Source organism: Carya illinoinensis, chromosome 15 (assembly GCF_018687715.1).
Source record: "Carya illinoinensis cultivar Pawnee chromosome 15, C.illinoinensisPawnee_v1, whole genome shotgun sequence".
NCBI classification, from domain to species: Eukaryota; Viridiplantae; Streptophyta; class Magnoliopsida; order Fagales; family Juglandaceae; genus Carya; species Carya illinoinensis.
The window spans coordinates 33,571,988-33,592,950 of NC_056766.1; the positions used below are offsets into that span (position 1 = coordinate 33,571,988).

General features: G+C 35.2%; 1 protein-coding gene and 1 long non-coding RNA gene across 5 annotated transcripts in view; one reads left to right on the top strand and one right to left on the bottom strand.

Annotated features, from left to right (window-relative positions):
- LOC122297453 overlaps positions 1–20,745 on the top strand; it is a 32,491-nt gene extending 11,746 nt beyond the window's left edge. Inside the window, exons 5-7 of one of the 3 annotated variants that reach the window (XR_006238783.1) lie at positions 19,334–19,434; positions 20,048–20,092; positions 20,262–20,745. This is a non-coding gene — a long non-coding RNA (uncharacterized LOC122297453). Of the gene's footprint in view, positions 1–684; positions 4,260–11,464; positions 12,620–19,333; positions 19,435–20,047; positions 20,093–20,261 lie in introns of those variants that run through there. The other 2 variants (XR_006238785.1, XR_006238784.1) reach the window with 2 other exon arrangements.
- Positions 16,019–18,019, bottom strand: LOC122297452 (transcription factor TCP12-like). Of its 2 annotated transcripts, none has more exons than XM_043107504.1 (2): positions 16,458–18,019; positions 16,019–16,310 (listed from the first exon to the last, which is right to left on the bottom strand). In XM_043107504.1, the coding sequence occupies exons 1-2, from the start codon at positions 17,544–17,546 to the stop codon at positions 16,221–16,223; spliced, it is 1,179 nt and encodes a 392-aa protein (XP_042963438.1). In that variant the 5' UTR covers positions 17,547–18,019; the 3' UTR covers positions 16,019–16,220. The 2 variants fall into 2 exon arrangements, with proteins under 2 accessions (XP_042963438.1, XP_042963437.1); XM_043107503.1 differs by having other exon boundaries at positions 16,019–16,279; positions 16,458–18,001.
- Positions 20,746–20,963: the final 218 nt, after the last annotated feature.

Sequence of the window (20,963 nt, forward strand, 5' to 3'; positions counted from 1 at the left end):
CTATTGGCCTTGGATGTGTAGAGATGTGCATATAGTGGTACAGTTGATCGTTGTCGTATTTGCCAAATAAATAAAGGAACCAAGCAACAAGTAGGACTTTATACACCACTTCCCATTCCAAACAAGCCATGGCAGCATATTAGCATGAACTTTGTTCTTGGGTTGCCTAAAACTCGTTGGCAACATGGCTCAATTATGGTGGTCGTTGATGGTTTTTAAAAAATTTCGCATTTCATTCCATGTCATAAGACTTATAATGCCTCAAAGATTGCTGCATTATTCTTGCAAGAAGTAATTCGATTACATAGTCTTCCAGCTTCTATCATGTCTGATAGGGACGTAAAATTTGTGAGTTATTTTTTGAAGACATTGTGGACAAAAAGGGGATGAAGCTGATGTTTTTTAGTGCATTCCATCCCCAAGCAGACAACCAAATTGAAGTAACTAACAAGAGTTTAGAAAATTTATTACGTTGTCTCGTCGCAGATCATGTCACCAGTTGGGATATAGTACTTCCACAAGTAGAATTTGCACTGAAGGCGGGTCCTTTTAAAGTCTTCAAGAAATTGGACACCAACGTGTATATCATTGATTTACCCTCTGATTTTGGTATTAGCCAAATTTTTAATATAGAATATCTCATTGAGTTTAAGAGTGATGAAAATTATTTTTCCACATTACCAGCTCCAGAGGCATCACAAACACCAACTCTTTGTGTCCCAACAAATACAGCTACTCAAGATGAGATTGCCTCCATTCTTGAACACCAATTTGTTACAACTCGTCAATGAGGGTATTACAAGTTTTTAGTTCAATGGAAAAATCGTCCAAATTCAAAATCAATTTGGTTGCAAGCATCGAAAGTCCAGCATTTACATCCACATCTATGTGCTGCTTACACTCGTTAAAACTTGTCAGAGTCAAATTCTTCAAGGGAGCTGGCAATTGATGCAGATTAGGAGGATGCTCCATAGTCAGTGGAGATGTTTTAATTCATTTTAATTATTTTTTTCTAAATTATTGATTTCCTAGTTAGATTAGTATTTTCTAGTTTTATTCTATCTGCAATTGTTATTTCCTAAATAGATTAGTATTCTATTTTGTTTGTTATTTAAGAATAAAGGATGTACAATTAAAAATAATTTTTTGAAATGATTAATGAAATTACATGTTTGATCCTGAGATGAAACTAGTCTAGTGAGACACCAGAAACCTATTAATTTATTTTATTGGAAAGATTCCAACTTTATATAGAGAGATTTTGTACTTTTCTCTTATTGGCATCGACGTGAGGTTGAACCAATAAGTTGCACCAAAGCCCAGGCGTCAAAATAGTAAAACCTTAAAACCTCAATATAAATTAGTTTAGAATAACCAAAAGAAAAAAACTGCAACCAATGCATAAGAAACACGGAACTTGCAAAACAAAGTTAGCTCACGCAAGAAATAAAGCAATACAAAACCAAACCACAAAAACCAAAAGCAATAAAAACATCAAATAAAAAACCGGTCATATTAGTAGAAGCGTAAAGAAGGAAAACCTAGCTTATCCAAGCGGATTAGACATCTAAGCAGCCTCAGCACTTCCCCAATCACTAGCCACTCTATACGATGACCCATCGCACCATACTTTGCTAGCTAGTCTAAATTTTTATTCCCCTCTTTGAAGACATGACTCACAAAAATAAACCATTGAATCTATGAGACCAACAATCTCCCCTCAAAAATCTTCCAGATACCAAACCCCACATCTCCGTTGCTTCCACCATGACACCACCACCTGAGAGTCAAGTTCAATTTCTACAAAACCAATCATCAAAGTTTTACAAGCTTTAAGACCATACAAAAGAGCTAATAACTCCACATGATTATTCAAACCAACTCCTAGAGGAGAAGCAAAAGCATGAACTAAATTACCTTAAGTATCTCTAATAATACCACCCACCCTAGAAGCAAGATTCCCAAAACTGCCACCAATTTAGGACAGCACCTTGATGAAACGAAAGACGGAATAAGCAAACAGTGTAAAATCTAAGTATCATTCCTTGAACATTTAGTAATCTTGTGGATGTAATGGCAGGCTAAATGAATCCAATGATGAACGGATTGCCAAACTACACTGAAGGACTTTAGACGACGACCTTCCATGCAAGCTACACATTTGCGATGTCAAAGACTCGAAGAAAGAAAAGAATGAAGAAGTCCCACTATTATCCCAACCTGAGAAGAAGAAGACACACAGCGAAACCAGGCAGTTACCGTCTCTTTCCAAATACCCCTAAGCGGTAGACCAAAAATAGCACCAGACCCGAGCAGCAAATTCCCCTTTAAACAAAACATGATTTTGATCTTCATAATTACCCTCAACACAGTAGTCACACCTAGAAACAATTGGCACACCCACTCAACGAAAGTGATCATCAACACTGAAAGCATTGTTCCAAGCCTTTCGCATAGAAACTGAAACCTTCAAAGGAAGCAGATTATGCCACATCCAAGAATGCCAATCCATAGTGGAACCCCTTATTCGAATGCAATCCCAAGCTGATTTAGTAGAAAAATAACCATTATCATGCCCCGTCCATGTCAACACATCCGAACCTCCCTTGCAAACTGCTAATGATTCAAGAATATCATCAACATTTTCATGCCCCATCAAACTAACCAACAAGTTGACATCTCATGAATTAGACAGTTTACAATACATAACTTTAAGCCGAGGGCTACCCACAATCAAAAGATCAGTAAATAAAGGACCCTGATCGCTCCATTTGTCATACTAAAAGAAAAGATTGCCTTCCTTGATACGTCACTTAGAATCCTCAAGAACCAATGGAATACATTTAACAATCATCTTTCAAAATCTCATACCTTTATTCAAATCAATAAGAAACCATGGTTTAGAACTCATATATTTATCTTTGAAAAAACGAGCCCATAAAAATTACTTTGGATTAAATTTCAAACGAACCTCAAGTGGAGGGCTTTCTACATATCATCCAGGTTTCGCAAACCCAAATCACTGTCTTCCATAGGGTTACACATGCGACCAAGCCACCCATTTTTTCTTACCTCTCCCACTAGTCTCGCCCCAAAAGAAAGTACTCATCAAGCAATATAACTCTTTGATGATAGATTGAGAGACCAGTAAAACAACAAACAAATGTAAAGTCGTGCTTGTTATGAAAAACGATGACAATAAATTGAAAAGAAATATGGAACGAGAAAAGCAATCACACACGACACAAGATTTACGTGGTTCGGCAAATTGCTTACGTCCACGGGAGCTGCAGAAGATTTTATTATTAAGGAATATCACACTATAATGATGGATCAATCACTATACGTCCACAATATTTCTACAATATGGCCATATGACATAATAATCATATATATAGTCAAATGGTGGAAAAAACCCTAGAGCTGTGTAAAATGCATGTTCGCTCGAGCGGCATGTCGAGCGCACGTCGAGCGAACTTCCTTCCCGCATCTGCTCGAGCTCACTGTCGAGCTAACATCGAGCGTTCAACTCTGCCTGATTTCGCTCGAGCGGCCAATGCCTCCACTTGAGCGGTGTGGACCAGACTTCACAGTACTCAACAGTGCTAGAAAGCACATGCCTAAGGAGAATTAGACAACCTCTCAAAGAGAGAAGCTTCATATTCCAACCATTGATTTTATAAAGGACTTTGTTAATCATCTCCTCCATATGAACTTGCTTAAATCTTCCCAAAATAATAGGCACTCCTAAGTATTTGAAAGGAAAAAAACCCTCCGAGTGCCCGGTCAAACACTTAAGAGCTCTCTTGCGACCCAAAGGATTTTTTTTAGAAAAGAACATGGCCATCTTTTCTTTATTGATCCTATGTCCTGACCAAGTCTCATGTTTATCAAAGACAAATAAAAGCTCCTGAATTGATCCCGTGCTACCATTTGTAAAAATCACCATATCATCAACATACATAAGATGAGAGATTTGAATCATACATGTGGCTTGAGAAAATTGACCAAACTTTTTCTCCATGACTGTATTCTTAAAAAGTCTAGAAAGAACCTCTTGAAGAATAATAAATAGGTAGAGAGAAAGAGGATCCGACTGACGCAAACCATGACCTCCTCAAAAAAAAACCTTTAGAGGTTCCATTATAACAAAGTACCAAAGAGACGAAATACAAATCTGAATTAAATCACAAACCTGAGGAGAAAATCCAAAACTATGAAGGATAGCCACCAAGAAACACCAATCAACCTAGGGGTGTAACCGGTCCGGTTCGGTCCGGTTTTGTACAAAATCTAGGACCGAACCGGTAGGCACCGGTTTTGCATTTTTCAAAACCGATTACGCACCGATTTTCCTCCTAAACCAGTATTTCGGTTTTACCAGTTTCCGGTCCGGTTTGGTCCGGTTTTCCGGTTTTAATAAAATAAAAATTTTTTATAAAAATTCTGTTTAAAAGAAAAAACTGATTTAAAAAATTTTGTTTACCATTTACAAAAATCTGCTTTGCAAAAAAAAATCTGTTATGTAAAAAAATTCTGCTATCAAAAATCTAGTTTATAAAAAAAAAAAATCTGTTATGTAAAAAATTCTGATATAAAAAATTTACTTTATAAAAAAAATCTGTTATATAAACAAAATTTGCTATATAAAAAACTGCTATAAAACAAAAACTAAAATAAGAAATTTAGTGTAAAAAAAAAAATCTGCTATAATCCTATATTAGACGATTAGTATTAGTATATATATTAGTATTAGTTATAGCTATATAATATATTAGACAATATAATAGTATTAATATTAGACTATTAGTATAGCTATATGTTAGTGTTAGTTTTGATGATTTAGTATAACTATATTAGTATGAGTATTAACTATAATCTATATTAGAATATTAGTATTAGTATATATGTAATTATTTTTTATGTGATTAAAAGTTATATATAATATAAAATATATTATATATAATATTAATATATAAATAGTACCGGTCCGGTCTGGTCCGGTCCAAAACTAATCGAAACCGAAACCGGACCGGTTCCAACCGGTTTTTCATTTATGAAAACCGGTTCCGAACCGAACCGTTCCAAAACCGACACAACCGGTCCGGTCCGGTTTGGTCCGGGCCGGTTTTCCGGTTTGCCGGTTTTTTTTTACACCCCTAAATCAACCCGATCATATGCTTTAGCAATGTCCACTTTGAGGATAATATTGCCACGATAAGATTTTTTGTTAATAGACTAGACCATTTCCTGAGTGAGGAAAATATTTTCAAAGATGCTATGCCTAAAATGAAAGCTCCTTGCTCAAAAGAGATCATTTTATGGAGGAGACCTGTCAATCAATTAACAATAATTTAGGAGTAGATTTTATAGAACACCGAACATAGGCTAATTAGCCTAAACTGATCAAAGCATGTAGGCATATCAACCTTCAGAATTAAAACAATGAAAGAGACCGAATAGAATCTTGGCAACTGCTTAGAGAGAAAAGATTCTGAAATTGCTTCCCAGATATCCACTTTCACAATCTTCCAAAAACTCTTAAAAAACCCACACCAAAACCATTAGGCCTCGAAGAACTATTTGTAAGAATAGAAGAAAGAGCAGCAAAGATTTTATCCATAGACAGTGTGCAACAAATATGATCATTATCCTCACCAAAAATAACTGACGAGATTAAATAAGAAATATCCGGAAGATCTTGAGAGGGCTCCACTTGGAGAAAACCAGAGAAATAATCAACAGCTCCTTGATGGATGGCTTCTACCGAAACAAAAACAGCCCCATCCATAGCTCTCGTATCCAAGATGCATTTCCACCTCTTATTGGCCAAACAAACATGGAAAAATTTAGAGTACCGATCTCCATCCACCTTCCATTTTAACTTAGTCATTTGTGCCAATCGAGTATCTTCCCAACGTCTCCACGAAAACAATTCCTTTGAAGTTAAGATTAACTCCCTATCAGCATCTTCAATCCAGTCATGTTGTAACCAGCTTTCGAGCCTATCTACTTGCTCCTCAAGCTGAGCAATCTTGGTCGTAGTCCAACCAAAAGACACATTGTTCCATTCACGAAGAGCAACCCGAACATATTTTAATTTACTAGCAAGCTTCTACAAACCAATACCCACAACAGGTGCCATCCAAGCCCACTGAACACAATTCAAAAAAGTCAAATGATCAGCTCACATATGTTGAGAACAAAACGGATAATGGCCATATGAGAAAGGGTCAACAGTTAACTCAATATGCCTCGGGCAATGATCCAACGTTGATCTCGGTAACTATGAACAAACAACATTAGAGAAACGGGACAATAAAGTGGCATCATGAAAAACACGATCAAGCTTAGCCCATCTCCTAGATAGCTTACACTAACCATTGCACCAGGTGTATCTGCTACCCTTATTTTTCATGTCAATCAAACCACCTTGATCAATCCAACTATTAAACTCTTCCATAGCAATCAAGGCCTTGGATGACCCCCTGCCTTTTCGAATCAAAGTGAAAAATATTGAAGTCGCCTGCCAATAATATATATATATATGATAGCTCATATGATAAGAATAAGGGTAAGTGATGAATGAGATCTCATATTGTTTGGGAAGGAAAAATTCATGTTCTTTATGAGGTTCTAATGGGGCTCTAATTGTATCATTGACTAGTCATTTTAGAGTATAAACTATATGGTTAAAGCATTCCATTGGGGTCTTACAAATGGTATCAAAACATATCCCAACCAGAAATATGGGACTTGAGTCATGCCACTTACAACTAACAAGCCTAATGAGAATGTAGGAAATTTAAGAGGAGTAGATTATGATATCTCATATGATAAGGATAAGAGTAGGTGGTATATGAGATCCCATATTACTTGAGGATAAGAAGTTCTTACTCTTTATAATATTTTAATGGGATTCCAATTGTATCATTGAGTAGTCCTTTTGAAGTATAGCCATGTGGTTTGGATCTCCCATTTGAACGTTATAAATATATATATATATATATATATTTATATAGGTATAGAGTTGAAAACCCAAAAGCTGATTTCCTACTGGCTAGCTCTAATTGCACTTCCTACAATGCTCAGAAACGATTGAGAATTAATTAATTTAGAAAAATATATATAAGGATTAATTGGTCACAAAGAAAAAGAAAAAAAAATCTTTTGGCCGGGTGCAATTTTCCATATATATAAATATATATATATGACTGAAATCCAGATATATAATTAATACTTATTAATATATTCATTAAATCTCTAAGACTTTAATTGTATATATATGTACGTGGGGTTGCCGCCCCCGTCTTGATATGGAGAAGAATAAAATGGGGTTAATTCTCTCGTTTTTTTTCAATAAAAAACACAAAGATATATATATATATATATATTTATAAATTCCTTCCTTCTAGATAGATTTTGTACCCACCACAGAAAGATTATATTCCGGCCAGTGAATAACCTGAATTTTAGTCCGTATTTTACTTAAACCAATGTTCTTGATCGCTGTTCACAAGGCTGCATGCATTCTTTTGACCGTGCACAAAGAATTTTTAGGAAATCCCATCAAATATACATAGCTCTCAAACTACAAATTAAGGTCCGTTTGCCTATACAAATCTTTTTAAATATTTTTAAATATTCTCGTATATTTTATTTCCGAATATCACTCAAATAGAATATTTTTTAATTTCAAATTTTCAATTCTTTTATCTAATCATTATTTAATTATTACAATTTTTTCAAACTTTCAAACAAAATATATAAAATAATACTACTTTTTTAAATTTTAAAACAAAAATTATATTCAAAAATTATATTCAAATAATTTTTTAATTTTATAATATTTCTTTTCAATTTTTTTCTCTTACCCAAAACCTAATAAAATATCTTAATTAAAACTATTTTACTACTATTGATATATATATTGAGATATTCTAAGCTGTATGTTTGAAAATACAACTATTCTCAAATTATTTTATTATTATTTATAAATAGTTCACTACTATTAATATTTATAAATAATTCACTATTATTATTCACAAATACTTTATTACTATTATTTCTTTACTATTTACAATTTATTTGAGATAATTTTAGCATCAAACCAGCCGTAAACATCCAAAATAGCACTCAACAAAACATGATCTGATCAACCAGTACCTCATAAAAACTGTATATCTCGTACCTAGGCTACATTCCAGTACTAGCTATTACAACCTGAAGTACTGTACATGATGATAACCAACAAGTGTCGTTTGATCTATAAAACAAGATGCATGGAACAGCACACAGCAATATTATGTCAATGTTCCAGCAACATGATGCAGATTATTATGTAGCTAGCCGACACTAGTACTAATATAAATACCTCGATTTAATCATCCTGATCCAAGCGACAACTAGCTAGGAATTGATTTGCTGTAAAGCTTGCTGTCCCTTCAAATTATTCGCTCACCTGCTGAGGATCATGATCTGATATCAAAAAGAAAGAAAGGAGGAAAGAAAGAATATCCCCACGTAAAAATGGATCATGAGTACTCTTCTTGTGATCATCTTCCCCGGCCCACTGTTCTTATACATGAATTCATGTTTACTTATCAACAAAAAAAAAAAAAAAAATGTTGTAAACAACCGTATATGTGTCTTGGCATGGCATGGCATCCATTTCGATGTTGCTTGCACATGACTCGATGTTTCAGTGGTTGTAGTGCAAGCTGGGACAGGACTCAAAGGACAGATTAAAATCCAATTGGTTATTATATAGGTGTTCAACCAAAAAACGACCTTACGTACAACTTTAATATGGCTAATAATGATGATCCACAGCAAGCAGAGATAAGCTGTTTATCGCAATAATTTCAACAAATAAAATCCTAAATCATGATCAAGCTGGTCATTTCAAACTATTTCAGTCCCAATGCACTGAATATTCACAATTATTTACAAAATCTAGATTAATCTAATCAATATACTATGTGTACTGCACCAAACTAACTTTGTGGCATGTTGTGTTGATTGTCAAAGATACATTAACGTAAGTAAAAGACGCGCAGGATGCAATGAATAATGCATCATGTGGGGCATGAAACAGAGATTTTATTTTATTTTTACCAGATCTAGATCACAATATATGGTTATTATATCTTGTTTACTTGAGACACGACCATTAATTTTATTAATATTAGAGTCTAGCTGGATCAGGAGGACATCATGAGAATCAGACAAAAACATTTTATCATGACTTTGGTTTAGATATATCGTGGCTAACATGATTTGATTTGGTAGATTAATTTTAAAATTTGAATCTTATAAATCAAATCTTATCATGTAAGTAATATTGATTGTGTATTCTATATGTAGAATAGAATAACTCGGATTCATATTTAGAAACAATATATTGTGGTTTCTAGAATTATATCGCTTAATTAATTAAGAGTATAATATATATGCATGAGATTATAAGCTGATTACTCGCTATTCATAGTTCTCCCAATGATCCATTTATGATCATGGGGTTATTGCCTGCCTTGGGTCTTGATGATCTTTTCCTTAATTTTGAGCTGATCTCTTTATGTTTTTCTTTAGTTCGTTGGGTTTTTTAAAACTAGATATATAAGAGGATTTAAATAATTTTTTAAAAATATTTCTTGTATTAGGACAGCTTATAGCTAGGTGAAAGAACTGATCAATGGGTAAAGTTGAAAATTTGTTTGAATTTAATTTTTAATGGTAGTTTTTATTTTGATTTTCGTGAAAATTGGATAAAAGTTGAAAATTTGAAATAAAAAACTATTTTTGTGATGATTGAACATGATGATCATAATGCACCAAAAGATATTTGGATTAATTTTGAAAACTTTGCTTAAAATAATAAATAAATAAAAAAGATTATCCAAACTGCAAGCTCTAAACTTCTCATCCTTAGTTATAGGACACTAAAACTTTTCATATTTGAACTGTTTTTTTTTTCCCACAAAGTATGGTTCAAATGCTAGTTAATATAGGCAATATTTCGAGTAAGATACACAATATACGTACATATACATATATATAGATATACATATATGTATATATATATATATATTTATATGATTCCCAATATTGATGACATGCACCCACAAAACCTATATATGTACCATGCATGGTCTCAAGTGCAGCTAGCCAACGGTGATAATCATATATAAATTTATAATAGATGTTCCTTTCCTTTCTCTAGGGCTGATCGATCTCCAGACTGGCTTTCAAGCGTTAATGTTTAGAAATTCAAATACCCAAATACGTACATATGTTCTTTTTTTTTCTTCCCCCTGATCCCCTCTTCGATCCTCTTCTCCTCTGTCATGTTTAAGATTTTTTTTTTTTTTTTTTTTTTTGCAGATTTCTTTTTCATCTTTTCTCCTCTTGTTACTATTTTTCTCGATCCCTAGCTATTTCAAGTCTCTCTTAATTATTTCTCACCACTAACAGTACAAGCCAAAACAGTACATGAAGTGGTATTATATCTGGTTGAAACGTACGTTACTGAATGTGTGTCCAACTAAAAAGTAGAAGACATCATCAATAGGCCTATCCTCTTCCATAGATGCATGCAAGCCAATAGCAGTTCTTAAAGAATCATCAGTTTCCTAGCTCTGCATGTGGTCCTGGAAGAGGTGGGTGGGTACCTACAAAATAATTTTAAAAACAAGAACAAAAAAGTGAGACACAGGGCAGGGACTGGGTCATGCAAGGACTAAGGTGGTAAATCTAGACTAGATGCTCCAAGGAAAAGGGCATATTTACATGTGCTAGTGAAATTTACTTTCTTTCATTAATAATGAGTTACAGCCACCCTGAATGAAAGTGGTCATTTTCAATCTGCTCAAAGGGTAATGCGGTAATGCCCAATGTACTATACAACACCAGCAGTGCGCTTTCATTTCTGCAACCAGCCAACCCTTTTTCGGGTGTTCCCCACTGTTAAAATTCCTCCAACCACTCCAAGACAAGCTTTTTCCATCACCATTAGGGTTTATCATCAGTTCTTATCCATACAGTGATCGAACTTCCTTTCTGGGTTTTTCATGAAGTGGGTTGGAAGAACCTGTTTGTCTCTCTCTCTCTCTCTCTCAGTAAATCTTTCTGCATCTTTTGGGGTTCTATAAATCTTCATCTGTGGTTGAACTGCATCTTTTTGAATAGAGGGAAAATGTTTGATGGAGGTTTTCAAGCTAAAAAATCATGTGATCAAATTCGCTTCTGAAAAGTACTGGTACTTGGTATCCTGTTTTTGTTTCCAGGATCGGAAAAGCAAAAGAACAATATCTATACAAGGGCTTCAAGATTCCGGAGTACTAGTGGTTTCTAATTGGGGTTTCACTGTTCCCATTTTTCTTTTGCTTCCCACTTGGTTATTTACAGCCTAGTAAACTTGGATCATATTTGAATATTTCCTGTTTATTTCTTTTTCATTTTTCAGGAAAATGGGTTGGAGGAATGATAGAGATCTTGAGGCTTAATAATAGTAAGTCCTAATCTGCAGGGTATCTTAGGTTTCCATATATAGTTTCTTGTTTCTCTTCTCTCTTCTCTCTTCTCTCTTCTCCTAGGTTATCTCGTTGAACGATCATCACTTGAGCACTGATCTCTCTCACTCTCTCTGGGTTTAGTTAAGCACAGTGAAATCTCTTTGAATAACTGGGAATGAATCGATTCATTGTATTTAGAGGTTTTCTGGGATTTGGATCGCCCTCACGCTTTTAGGGCAAGGCCAAAATTAGAAAGCAGATCAGAATAAACTCGTTTTTTAAAGCTGAGCTGCAGAAATTCGTTCATGAGGGCCTGCTTTCCACAGAGAAAGAAAACGAACCCAGAGCACACCATTAAAAGAAACTGAAATAAAATATTGAAATCATTTGCTAATTTCTGTGCAGTGGTTTTGGGGGTTGAGGTGCTATCAAATGATTAAAGAAACATTTAGCTAGAATAGCAATATTCAATTTGGTACTTGAAAATAAGAAGAAGATCATGCACATAAGGTGGTACTTGAGGTACTCCCTTGGGATGATTTTTAGTGCAGTGGGTACATTTGTTCTGTAACAGTGAGGAACATATAGTACGTACTATTTGTCTATCCTAAAAGACTTTTCTTCCCAACTTTGCAGTTTTGTCAAGTACTTTTAAATTTGTATGTTAATTCAGATGGCATGGTTCGGTTCCTCTTAACAATTACTTGACATAGATCCTATATATTCAACCGAGCTAGACAGAAACATTACATGAGCAGCGCCTAGGGAACTCTTGAGCAATATATATAGAGAAATATTCTAGCTAACTATAAATGAATTATATAAAATAATCCTACAAACTGATATGAGATGATATGGTTCGTCAAATTGTAAAGTTACATTTTATTATCAAGTAGATCTAATAGACTATACGAAGTCACGTTATCTTAGCTTGCGGGATTATTGTGTAATCTCTTTGTAATTCTTTTTGATCCGTAGATGCAAGCCAAATTCTAAAAGTTTGCAACGCATCAATTAGTGGCTCATCCTTTATCATTGATACTTGAAAAAAACAAATGTAACTAAAGCTTAAAAGTTTGTAAATCTTTTGTTTGTTCAAGCGGAAAGCCATGGATCGATCTCGGAATATCATGTGATGCATGCCTGTATTTCATAATCATTCTTTACACAGTCTATTATATTATATTTATATATATGTGTGTGTGTGTGTGTGGCCAAACTACTAAACAGTAAAAATATTATAGGTAGCACTGGATATTCGGAGAGAAATTAGAAGGAAAGACAAGCCTATACGCACAAGTACTAGCTAGTTGCTCAGAACCAACCCAAAAAAACAACAAAAAAAAAAAAAGGAAAAGAATGCATATATAGAAAAGAAAACCACGCTCGTCATCCGAAAGAATTTTTCCAATTTGAATATAGAATACGTACTAAAAGTCTAAAAGATAGAAAGGCTTACCACAGCTCTGAGGAATTCACCAGAAAGATAACAGAGTAACAAGAAACTGGCCGGCCATTCAACAATATCGGCTGAAAAGTTGGACAAAAGCCAACCAACATATATCAAATATTCATGACTCTCTCTTTCAATCTTACTCATCTTACAAGACCAGAGAAAAGACTTTCCAAGAAGATAGAAAAATGTATTTAAATATTACAGGCCGCTTGGGGCCGGTAGCTAGCCTAGGCTAAACGCACGCCACGCCTACCTCTTTCCAACGATCAACTCCGATCATATGTGTATTAATACTACATCGCCACTAGTACTGATTATATATATATATAAAGTTCGAGTACTAAAAACTCAAGAATTTTTGTTTAGGAAGTAGAAAAAATGTTTTGATTAGCTAAAACATATTGAATAGACATCAAATTAATTAATACTTTTAAGTAATTGTATCAATAAAACAAAATCAAGGTACACAATAAATTACAAAAATAAATTAAAAAAAAAAAGGTAAAAGGGTATTTAAATTATCATATTTGTGTAATTGTGGTACTTGAACTATATATCATTTTGTTCATGCATTTCAACATTAACCTATGATCATTTGCCTCAAAATGCACATTATCTAGCTAATTTTGACTGTTCGGATGTTAGATGAAAATAGATGACTTGATCATCGAAGCACTCTCGGAAGTTATATTTAGTGTGCATATAATCAAAACTTTTTAATAAATTAAGGATGCAAAATGCCAAAATCTCAGAAGTTACAGTTCGGATATGATCACATTCTAAAATAACTGTTAATTATTCATCTTGAAGACACTTTGATTTTCTTGAAAACGTGGCATATATATATATATATATATATATGTTTTTGTGGGGCTAACACATGTGACTTCTTTAAGGAAAACAGTACTAAATCTTGAGAAAAGTTGTAAAAATATATGTATTCCCCAAACATGACCCCAAAAATTCGCCAATTCATATGTTATAAAGGGCCTGCCTTACAAATATTAATACATTTGCCACTATATCTATAAAGGAAATTATTCCACATTTAAAAATAAATGTTATGTAAATGTCTCTTAAGTCTAAATGAGGCTTCATTTCATAAAACTAGATTTCAAGAAGAGACATATATATAATCAGATGTTTTCTGCCTAATCTACCACCTATAGCTAGCTATATATATATAACTATATATATATATGTCACAATTCCCTCCCCAAAACCTCTTACTAGCTGATCATATGTCTCCTTAAATATTATTTTTTTTTATCAGTGTCTCATGTCATGTCCTTAAATATTAGACCTTCTTTGAGTCTGATCTTATTAAATCTGTTGTCAACCATGCTTTTGAGATTCTTGAGTTTCATGACCATAATTTAATATTAGACCAGCTTATTGTGTTTTCCCCTTATATATGTTTGGTTATTTAGGAAAACTTTTCTAGGCCATAGCTAGCTATTAAGCAACAGTACCCTCTAGGACTGACAGCCATACATGCAGTAGCAATGGTATTTAGCTCAGCAGATTGAGCAGCAATATAACAATTTTAATTTGCTTTCCCTCATTTTTCAAAGATCCATACGACTCAGAAAAGAGAGGTTTGATATATATGTTGATACTTTGCTTTAAACTTATATAAAATATTGGATGTTTACTTGAAAATTTTACTTTGAAGATGCATGCAGCTAGGAGACGTCAGAAAATTAAGATAATATATCAAACAAATGATGTGCAATTGTAAATATTATTAATAAGTTTATGATAAAATTAATACTTTAAAGCCTTTCTATTAGCAATTTGTGTTGTTCAGTTGCATATATAGTACCACTACATCTGCAATTGTAAAGGGTTTTACCCGCTGTTATACATTAACAAATGATGTGCTCATAGATACTTCTCCCCTTTACTTGAAGATAAAAACTTAAAATATAAGTAATAAATTACTATATATCTCTTGAGCAGTCCCGACTGCAACAAAAACAGATTGAAAACCAGATATCCAGTACTAGACCTGCATATTACAACCTTCTTCCTCCTATAATATTAGATCTTATCAATATGACTGCAATTGATCTTTTAAAGCGATGAGAACAATTCAGCTTTGCTTCTTGGATATACAAATTTCTATTCTACAAAAGCCCCATTTATAGATGATCATGTATATGTCCAGAATTAGCTCTAGTATCATTAGGAATAAGTAAAGTGTTTGGAATTAATACATCATTCACCATGGCAGCAGTACCAGTAACATAGGGTTTTGTTTCTCCTCTCCTTCCACTTCCTTGGTCAGATATCATCAATTGAGCTTATCAACCTTTTTATTATTTGTTTTTTTTATGAAGCTAATTGTGTCCTATCATTGATTTATCCCTTATTAATAATTAGGAAACCTCAGCAGCTCATCATGACAATACATGATCATGATCCCCACCTTAGCAAATTAAAGTTTAATTCCTAAACTAATTTAATTATTTGTGTGTGACAGACTATATCATTAATTTTCTCCTTGTCTTGACTTCAAGATTTTTGTTGTCATGTAAAGTAATGAGATAATTGGTGTGTTGAAATTTCACTACCTAGGTGTCAATGGACTTTGAAAACATGACCTGAAAGTGGATGGTGGATCACTCAAGCGTCTACTCAATCACATCTCAAAAGATAAACCGAATTCATTCCCTGGATTAATGCACTCAGGAAGTTAGCTCACAAGTAAAAAAACAAAGATATTGTAGAGAAGCAACCCTAATACTTTTAACTCCATAGAAAGATAGACTAGAGAAGACATAAAAAAAAAAGCATGGCAATCTGTCAAGTGAACCTATATTGAAACGCAAATCACTTGAAAATTTGCAGGTAAAGCCTTAAAGGTGGTATATTGCAAAATAAACGACGAATATATCCATCTATTGCATTAGTGAATTGTTAATCCATCTTAACCCCGAAAGACTTCTTCATACTTTAGTTTTATCAACCCACCTGCTAATCCACCTCATGTGGATATATATTTTATCGGTCTTCTACTCAGTTCTGATATATTTGGAACAGAAGCAAAAGAAACATGAGATTCTTATAATTAGGACACAACAATAACTCACAACATGGTAGTAAACAAGATTAATTGCACAATGAAATAGGATAATTTTGTATATTACATTTCAAACGGAAAGAGATCAGCACCACATGATATCATGCTGCAAATGTTTATTCATTCCACACATCAGACATACGAGAGATAGTCCTTGTCTGATAGATTATGATTGTTGTAGGCTTCCCACGATTTGCCAAAGAATTGAAAGTCTGCAAATTGAGGCTGCCAAAAATTGTACGAGGAGTTCAGTCATCTGAAAAAATGTAGTTCATCTAAGACACTATCCGTTTGAAGATACATGCTTGTCATAGCACATGACATATATAGGAAGTTAGCTAGACTGATCGAGTGCCTTGTTCGAAAAATTCAGTAAACTTGTATTGTTTTTTGGAGTAATTACCTCTTGGGGAATTGCAGTATTGTTCAGAGAATTGAAAATCAAATTATATGGGCTCCATCTTCCAATACTCGGACATGAATCGTCATTAACCATGGCTTCTGCAGCCCCTAAATCATGATGATCTCGAGCATGGGAGCTTCTTTCTTCAACCTCAGGCGGTGGCACCTCCAAGGAAAGGTTCTTGTTATGGCTTTGAGTTCTGGCAGATTCTTCCCCAGTTTCAAAGCTACTCCAAGAACCTAGTCGGCTCAAGTCACAGTTGGTCGCCTCTTCACATAATTTTGATTCATCCAGCCTCCGACTCCTCAGTTTCTCTCTTGTTCTCTCCCTTGCCCTTGCCCTAGCTTTCTCCCTTGACTCCCTAGCAAGAGGGTGAAATGCACTCTTCCGCCACTGCCTTATCTTCTTCTCTTTCACAGCACTCGTCGAGATCTTCTCCTCTGAAGCAGTTCCTTGTTGATTTTCACAAGAAATTGCAACATCATCGATGCCAGACACGACTTCGCACTCAGAAGTAGAGGAAGCACTCTTGACACTAACGCTGCAACTGCGCTTCAGTTCTCTTGCTAACTTCTTGATTTCAGGTTTTGCCTGTAGGAGTAGCCACTCAACAGTCTTGCTAGCCTTGTCAAAGCCTAGCATGTCTTGCAGGCCGAAAAACTTGCGGGCAACTTCAAGGGACAATCTCATTCTCCGATCCCTTGGGCCTCGCGCAGTGTTAATCTTGCTGTGCCGATCTCTCTTGCAAGATCGTTTTCTCGGGATCTGCTCGGCCATTTTTTGTCCATTCATGTGATTTTTGTTGGAATCCACCATATTGTTGGTGACAGATCCAGCAGTGTTATTGGCAGCTTTCACTAAGGATTGCTGGTGTTGAAACAACAGGTCATGGTGTTGTTGGATGAAAACATCGTCATCTACGAAAGGGGAAGAGAAGTATTGACCGAAGAAGGATAAAGGAGAAGGGTCTTCTTGTTTGGAATTGCAGATGATATTGAAGTCATGATTTGGAAAAGGGTGCTGGAAAAATGGTTGGTCAGAATAGGAGAAAGGGTCACTGCCAATATTGTTACTGTTTGAGGGATACATCTATGAATATGAATTGCACTGGACAACCCTAACTAGGCCTGACGGTGGCCGGTTGGACTATTAAAGCAGGAGAATGACGTGGGTCGTTTCAATTTTTCCAATTCATTTCATCCTTTTACCTCTCTCTGCAAGTGGAAACCTTGAGACTTAGAGAAGGACAACCCTTGATGAGTTAATACTTTCTAGCCGAGCTTGAGAAGGACAGCTTTGATGATGTACAATGTATGTGTATGTATGTATATATGCTTGTATTTGCGTTTTGTGTGTGTGAGTGTGTGTGTTAGAGAGAGAGAGAGAGAGAGAGAGAGAGGGTACATTTACCTCCCCTCAGCTTGAGAAAGACAGCAGAGCTAAAATACTGTACGTCGACCAAGGGCTTCAGAGAGAGAGAGAGAGAGGGAGAGATTGAATAAAGATGGTGAGGAGGTACTAAAGCACCCTGGAATGGGGAATTTATTGCAGACAAAGAGCCATCTTTTTCTTAATCTTTTCTCTCTTTTGGGCAAACAGTAGCACTGGCTCCTTTAGCGATATTTGGGAAGTGACGAGTGGATAGGAGAATACCAAGTAATTGTGGCGTTTCACGTGGTTTGCAGGTGAGGAGGCTTTCATGATCATGAACTTCCTCCACCCTCAAAAACACTCTTCAACAGGCCCCTCATGAATCACAAATTTAAGACATATGCTGCAAATAATTATATATAATAATAACAATAAATAATCATATCCACATTGTATTTGTGTGTGTGTGTTTTAGGGGGAGATCAAGTGGGAAGTGTGTCACGGTAATTGGTTTGCTAAAAGTTTGTGACTTTTTCATTGGACGATTCATGTTTGCATATATGATTTTACAAAGGATTTTTTAACCTACACGTAGCTGTGTCTAAACATGATGAGAGATTGAGGACAATTATTTCACCCCTCCAAGGGGTATGCACTGTGAGCCTGCAATTCTCAGGTAATGCACCCTTTGACTGGCCTTCTAATTAAACGTCCCTTTCATCAAAAGGAAGAAATCCCATCTCTCTCTCTCTCTATGTAAGAATGTCGTTGGGTTCCTCCATGCGTGCTTATCTGTTTAACTTTTCTTTGAAAAGCTCTCTCTCTCTCTCTTTCTTTCTCTCACATTGTCAAGAAAGACATGCTTGTGCTTGTGCTTGTACTTGCCACTGCCATATACATAGACCTTCTCCAAAACCTAGCCAATCAACAAGTGCCCGAGCTACTAATCCCATTTCATCTCATTTTTTTCAAAATGGCAATAGTCCCATCCACACTTGAAAGCCCTCTTTACCTCAACTATATTTCCATTTTTTTTTCTTCAATTTTCTTTCCATTTATACATGCCGTCCTTGATCCCCACTCATCTCAAACCATCGCTCTCTCCCTCCCTAGCTAGAGCTGAGCCTGACCACCTCTCTCTCCCTCTCTCTCTCTCTCTCTAGAACTGAGCCTGACTACTTTAGACTAGCATAATTACAAGGACCACATGATATGGTAAAGCTAGGATTGTTCTAAGGTTGCTTTCAAGGAGGAGATAACTATGAAAGAAAAGGGAGATGAATGTGCAATCAATTAGAGTGGCAGATAATATGAGAATATACCAACAAACCAAAAAAAAAACCCTAAGTGCGTTTACTTCCTTGGTGAGTTCTTTGCCTCTGTATGGTCTGTGCTGTACCAAAACCCCATATGTGGTTGAAATAACAAGGCTTCACAGTATTATTTTTTACTGTTTCCTTCATTTTTCACCATCTTTTCAGCTTCATTTGAATTTTTTTTCTCAGGGGATATTGCACCATTTATCAGAGGGCGATGATCATCAAGAAAAATCGGATTACAGATTGTACGACAAACATTTCTTTTTGTGTACTGGCTTTAATATTTGGTGAGTTTCAATTGTTAAACAGATTTCAACCTCTTGACTTGAATTATTAATGATCTGGTCCAGCTTGATGTGTCTTTGCTAGTAGTTTTGTTTGAAATATTTATTGTGTAATTGCTATTAGTAATATATATATATGTATATTATATACATATATATATAGCATTCCATATATACAGGCAGTGATGGGAAAGAAAGTTCGTGTTGCTTTTTATCCTTATGCCATTGAAAATATCTTGTGGCATATGATTTCCAACCGGGCATATTTGGAGGACCATCCCACTGTGTGGGCCTGGAAGAGTGCCAAGAAACCATCGAAATTGTGAATGCTTTCTAGGAAACTATTCTAAGACAGGACAGGGCAAAAAGATAGAGAAATAAAATATGATGCAAAAGAAAGATATATAAATATATATATATATATATAATAGCATTTAAGCTGAGCCAAACAAGGAGCTATTAGATGGGAATATTGCTTTTCCATTTCTCACACAGCCTGACATGACTGTTTTGTCTAGGTTGTGACCAAACAGTAGTTGTTCGGTTCATCTGCGCCTAGATTTTTATTTTTTATTTTTACTGTTTCATATCTGACTCATGTGTCCAATTATTGTAGTTTTGATGCAAATTGAAAAGCCCAACTTGGCCCATTCTGAGAAAGGTGCATGTCTCCCTCTGTCTAGATTGAAAACATATATAACATGAGCTGGTAGCTAGTACTCTTTCTTTTGTATTTTCTTCTTCTTCTGTTATGATCTTGACTCCATTGCATGTCCTCAAGCTTTGATCTTCACTCCATTGTTGAAGCTCGATCATGCCCAACTTTGAAGGGACCCTGTCACCAAAGCTTTAAACCACCTTTTCTGATCATATCTCAGCTACTTTGCAAGTAATGCTGTCAAGCGGATAATACCAAATACACTTTCTGTGTGCAACTAACTCAATGTCATGGATGTGGAGGTTGAGTCGGACTCCTGGTTCTTGGTTAATTGATTGAAAGGGACTGATTGTGTATGCATGTTGGGCTTTGAGGGGGACTCTGGATAACATAAGTACGTACTTGTGTTTGCCAACAAGTTTCTCTGTACCATGATTCATGGATATTTCTAGGGAAACCCATTTTTTAGCCAAACAATGTGCTAAGCCTGGAATAACTTTTGTACGTATACCAAAACACCACTACTCCAGCTAGGGGAAGTACTACGTGCATAGTAATCATGGGTTTCTTGACAGTACGTGGATAGGGTTTGGATTCCATTTGGACGTTGCAAATAGTCATGACTTAGATCCAGGTGTAGTGATCATGATCAGATATTCTTACCTAAAGATCATTTGGTCGAAATGTCGTGAACTTGTTCTCACTTGACTTGATCGATCTCAATTTCATGCCTGCCACGGTTGTCTTGATTGCACTCATTGATCTGATCTCTTGCTTAGGTAGATGTTTAGTGATTTGTTAGATTTGTATAAAAAAAGAAATCTATTTTCAAGCTCCAAACACATTAATATTAATGTAAAGATTAATTTGTCAC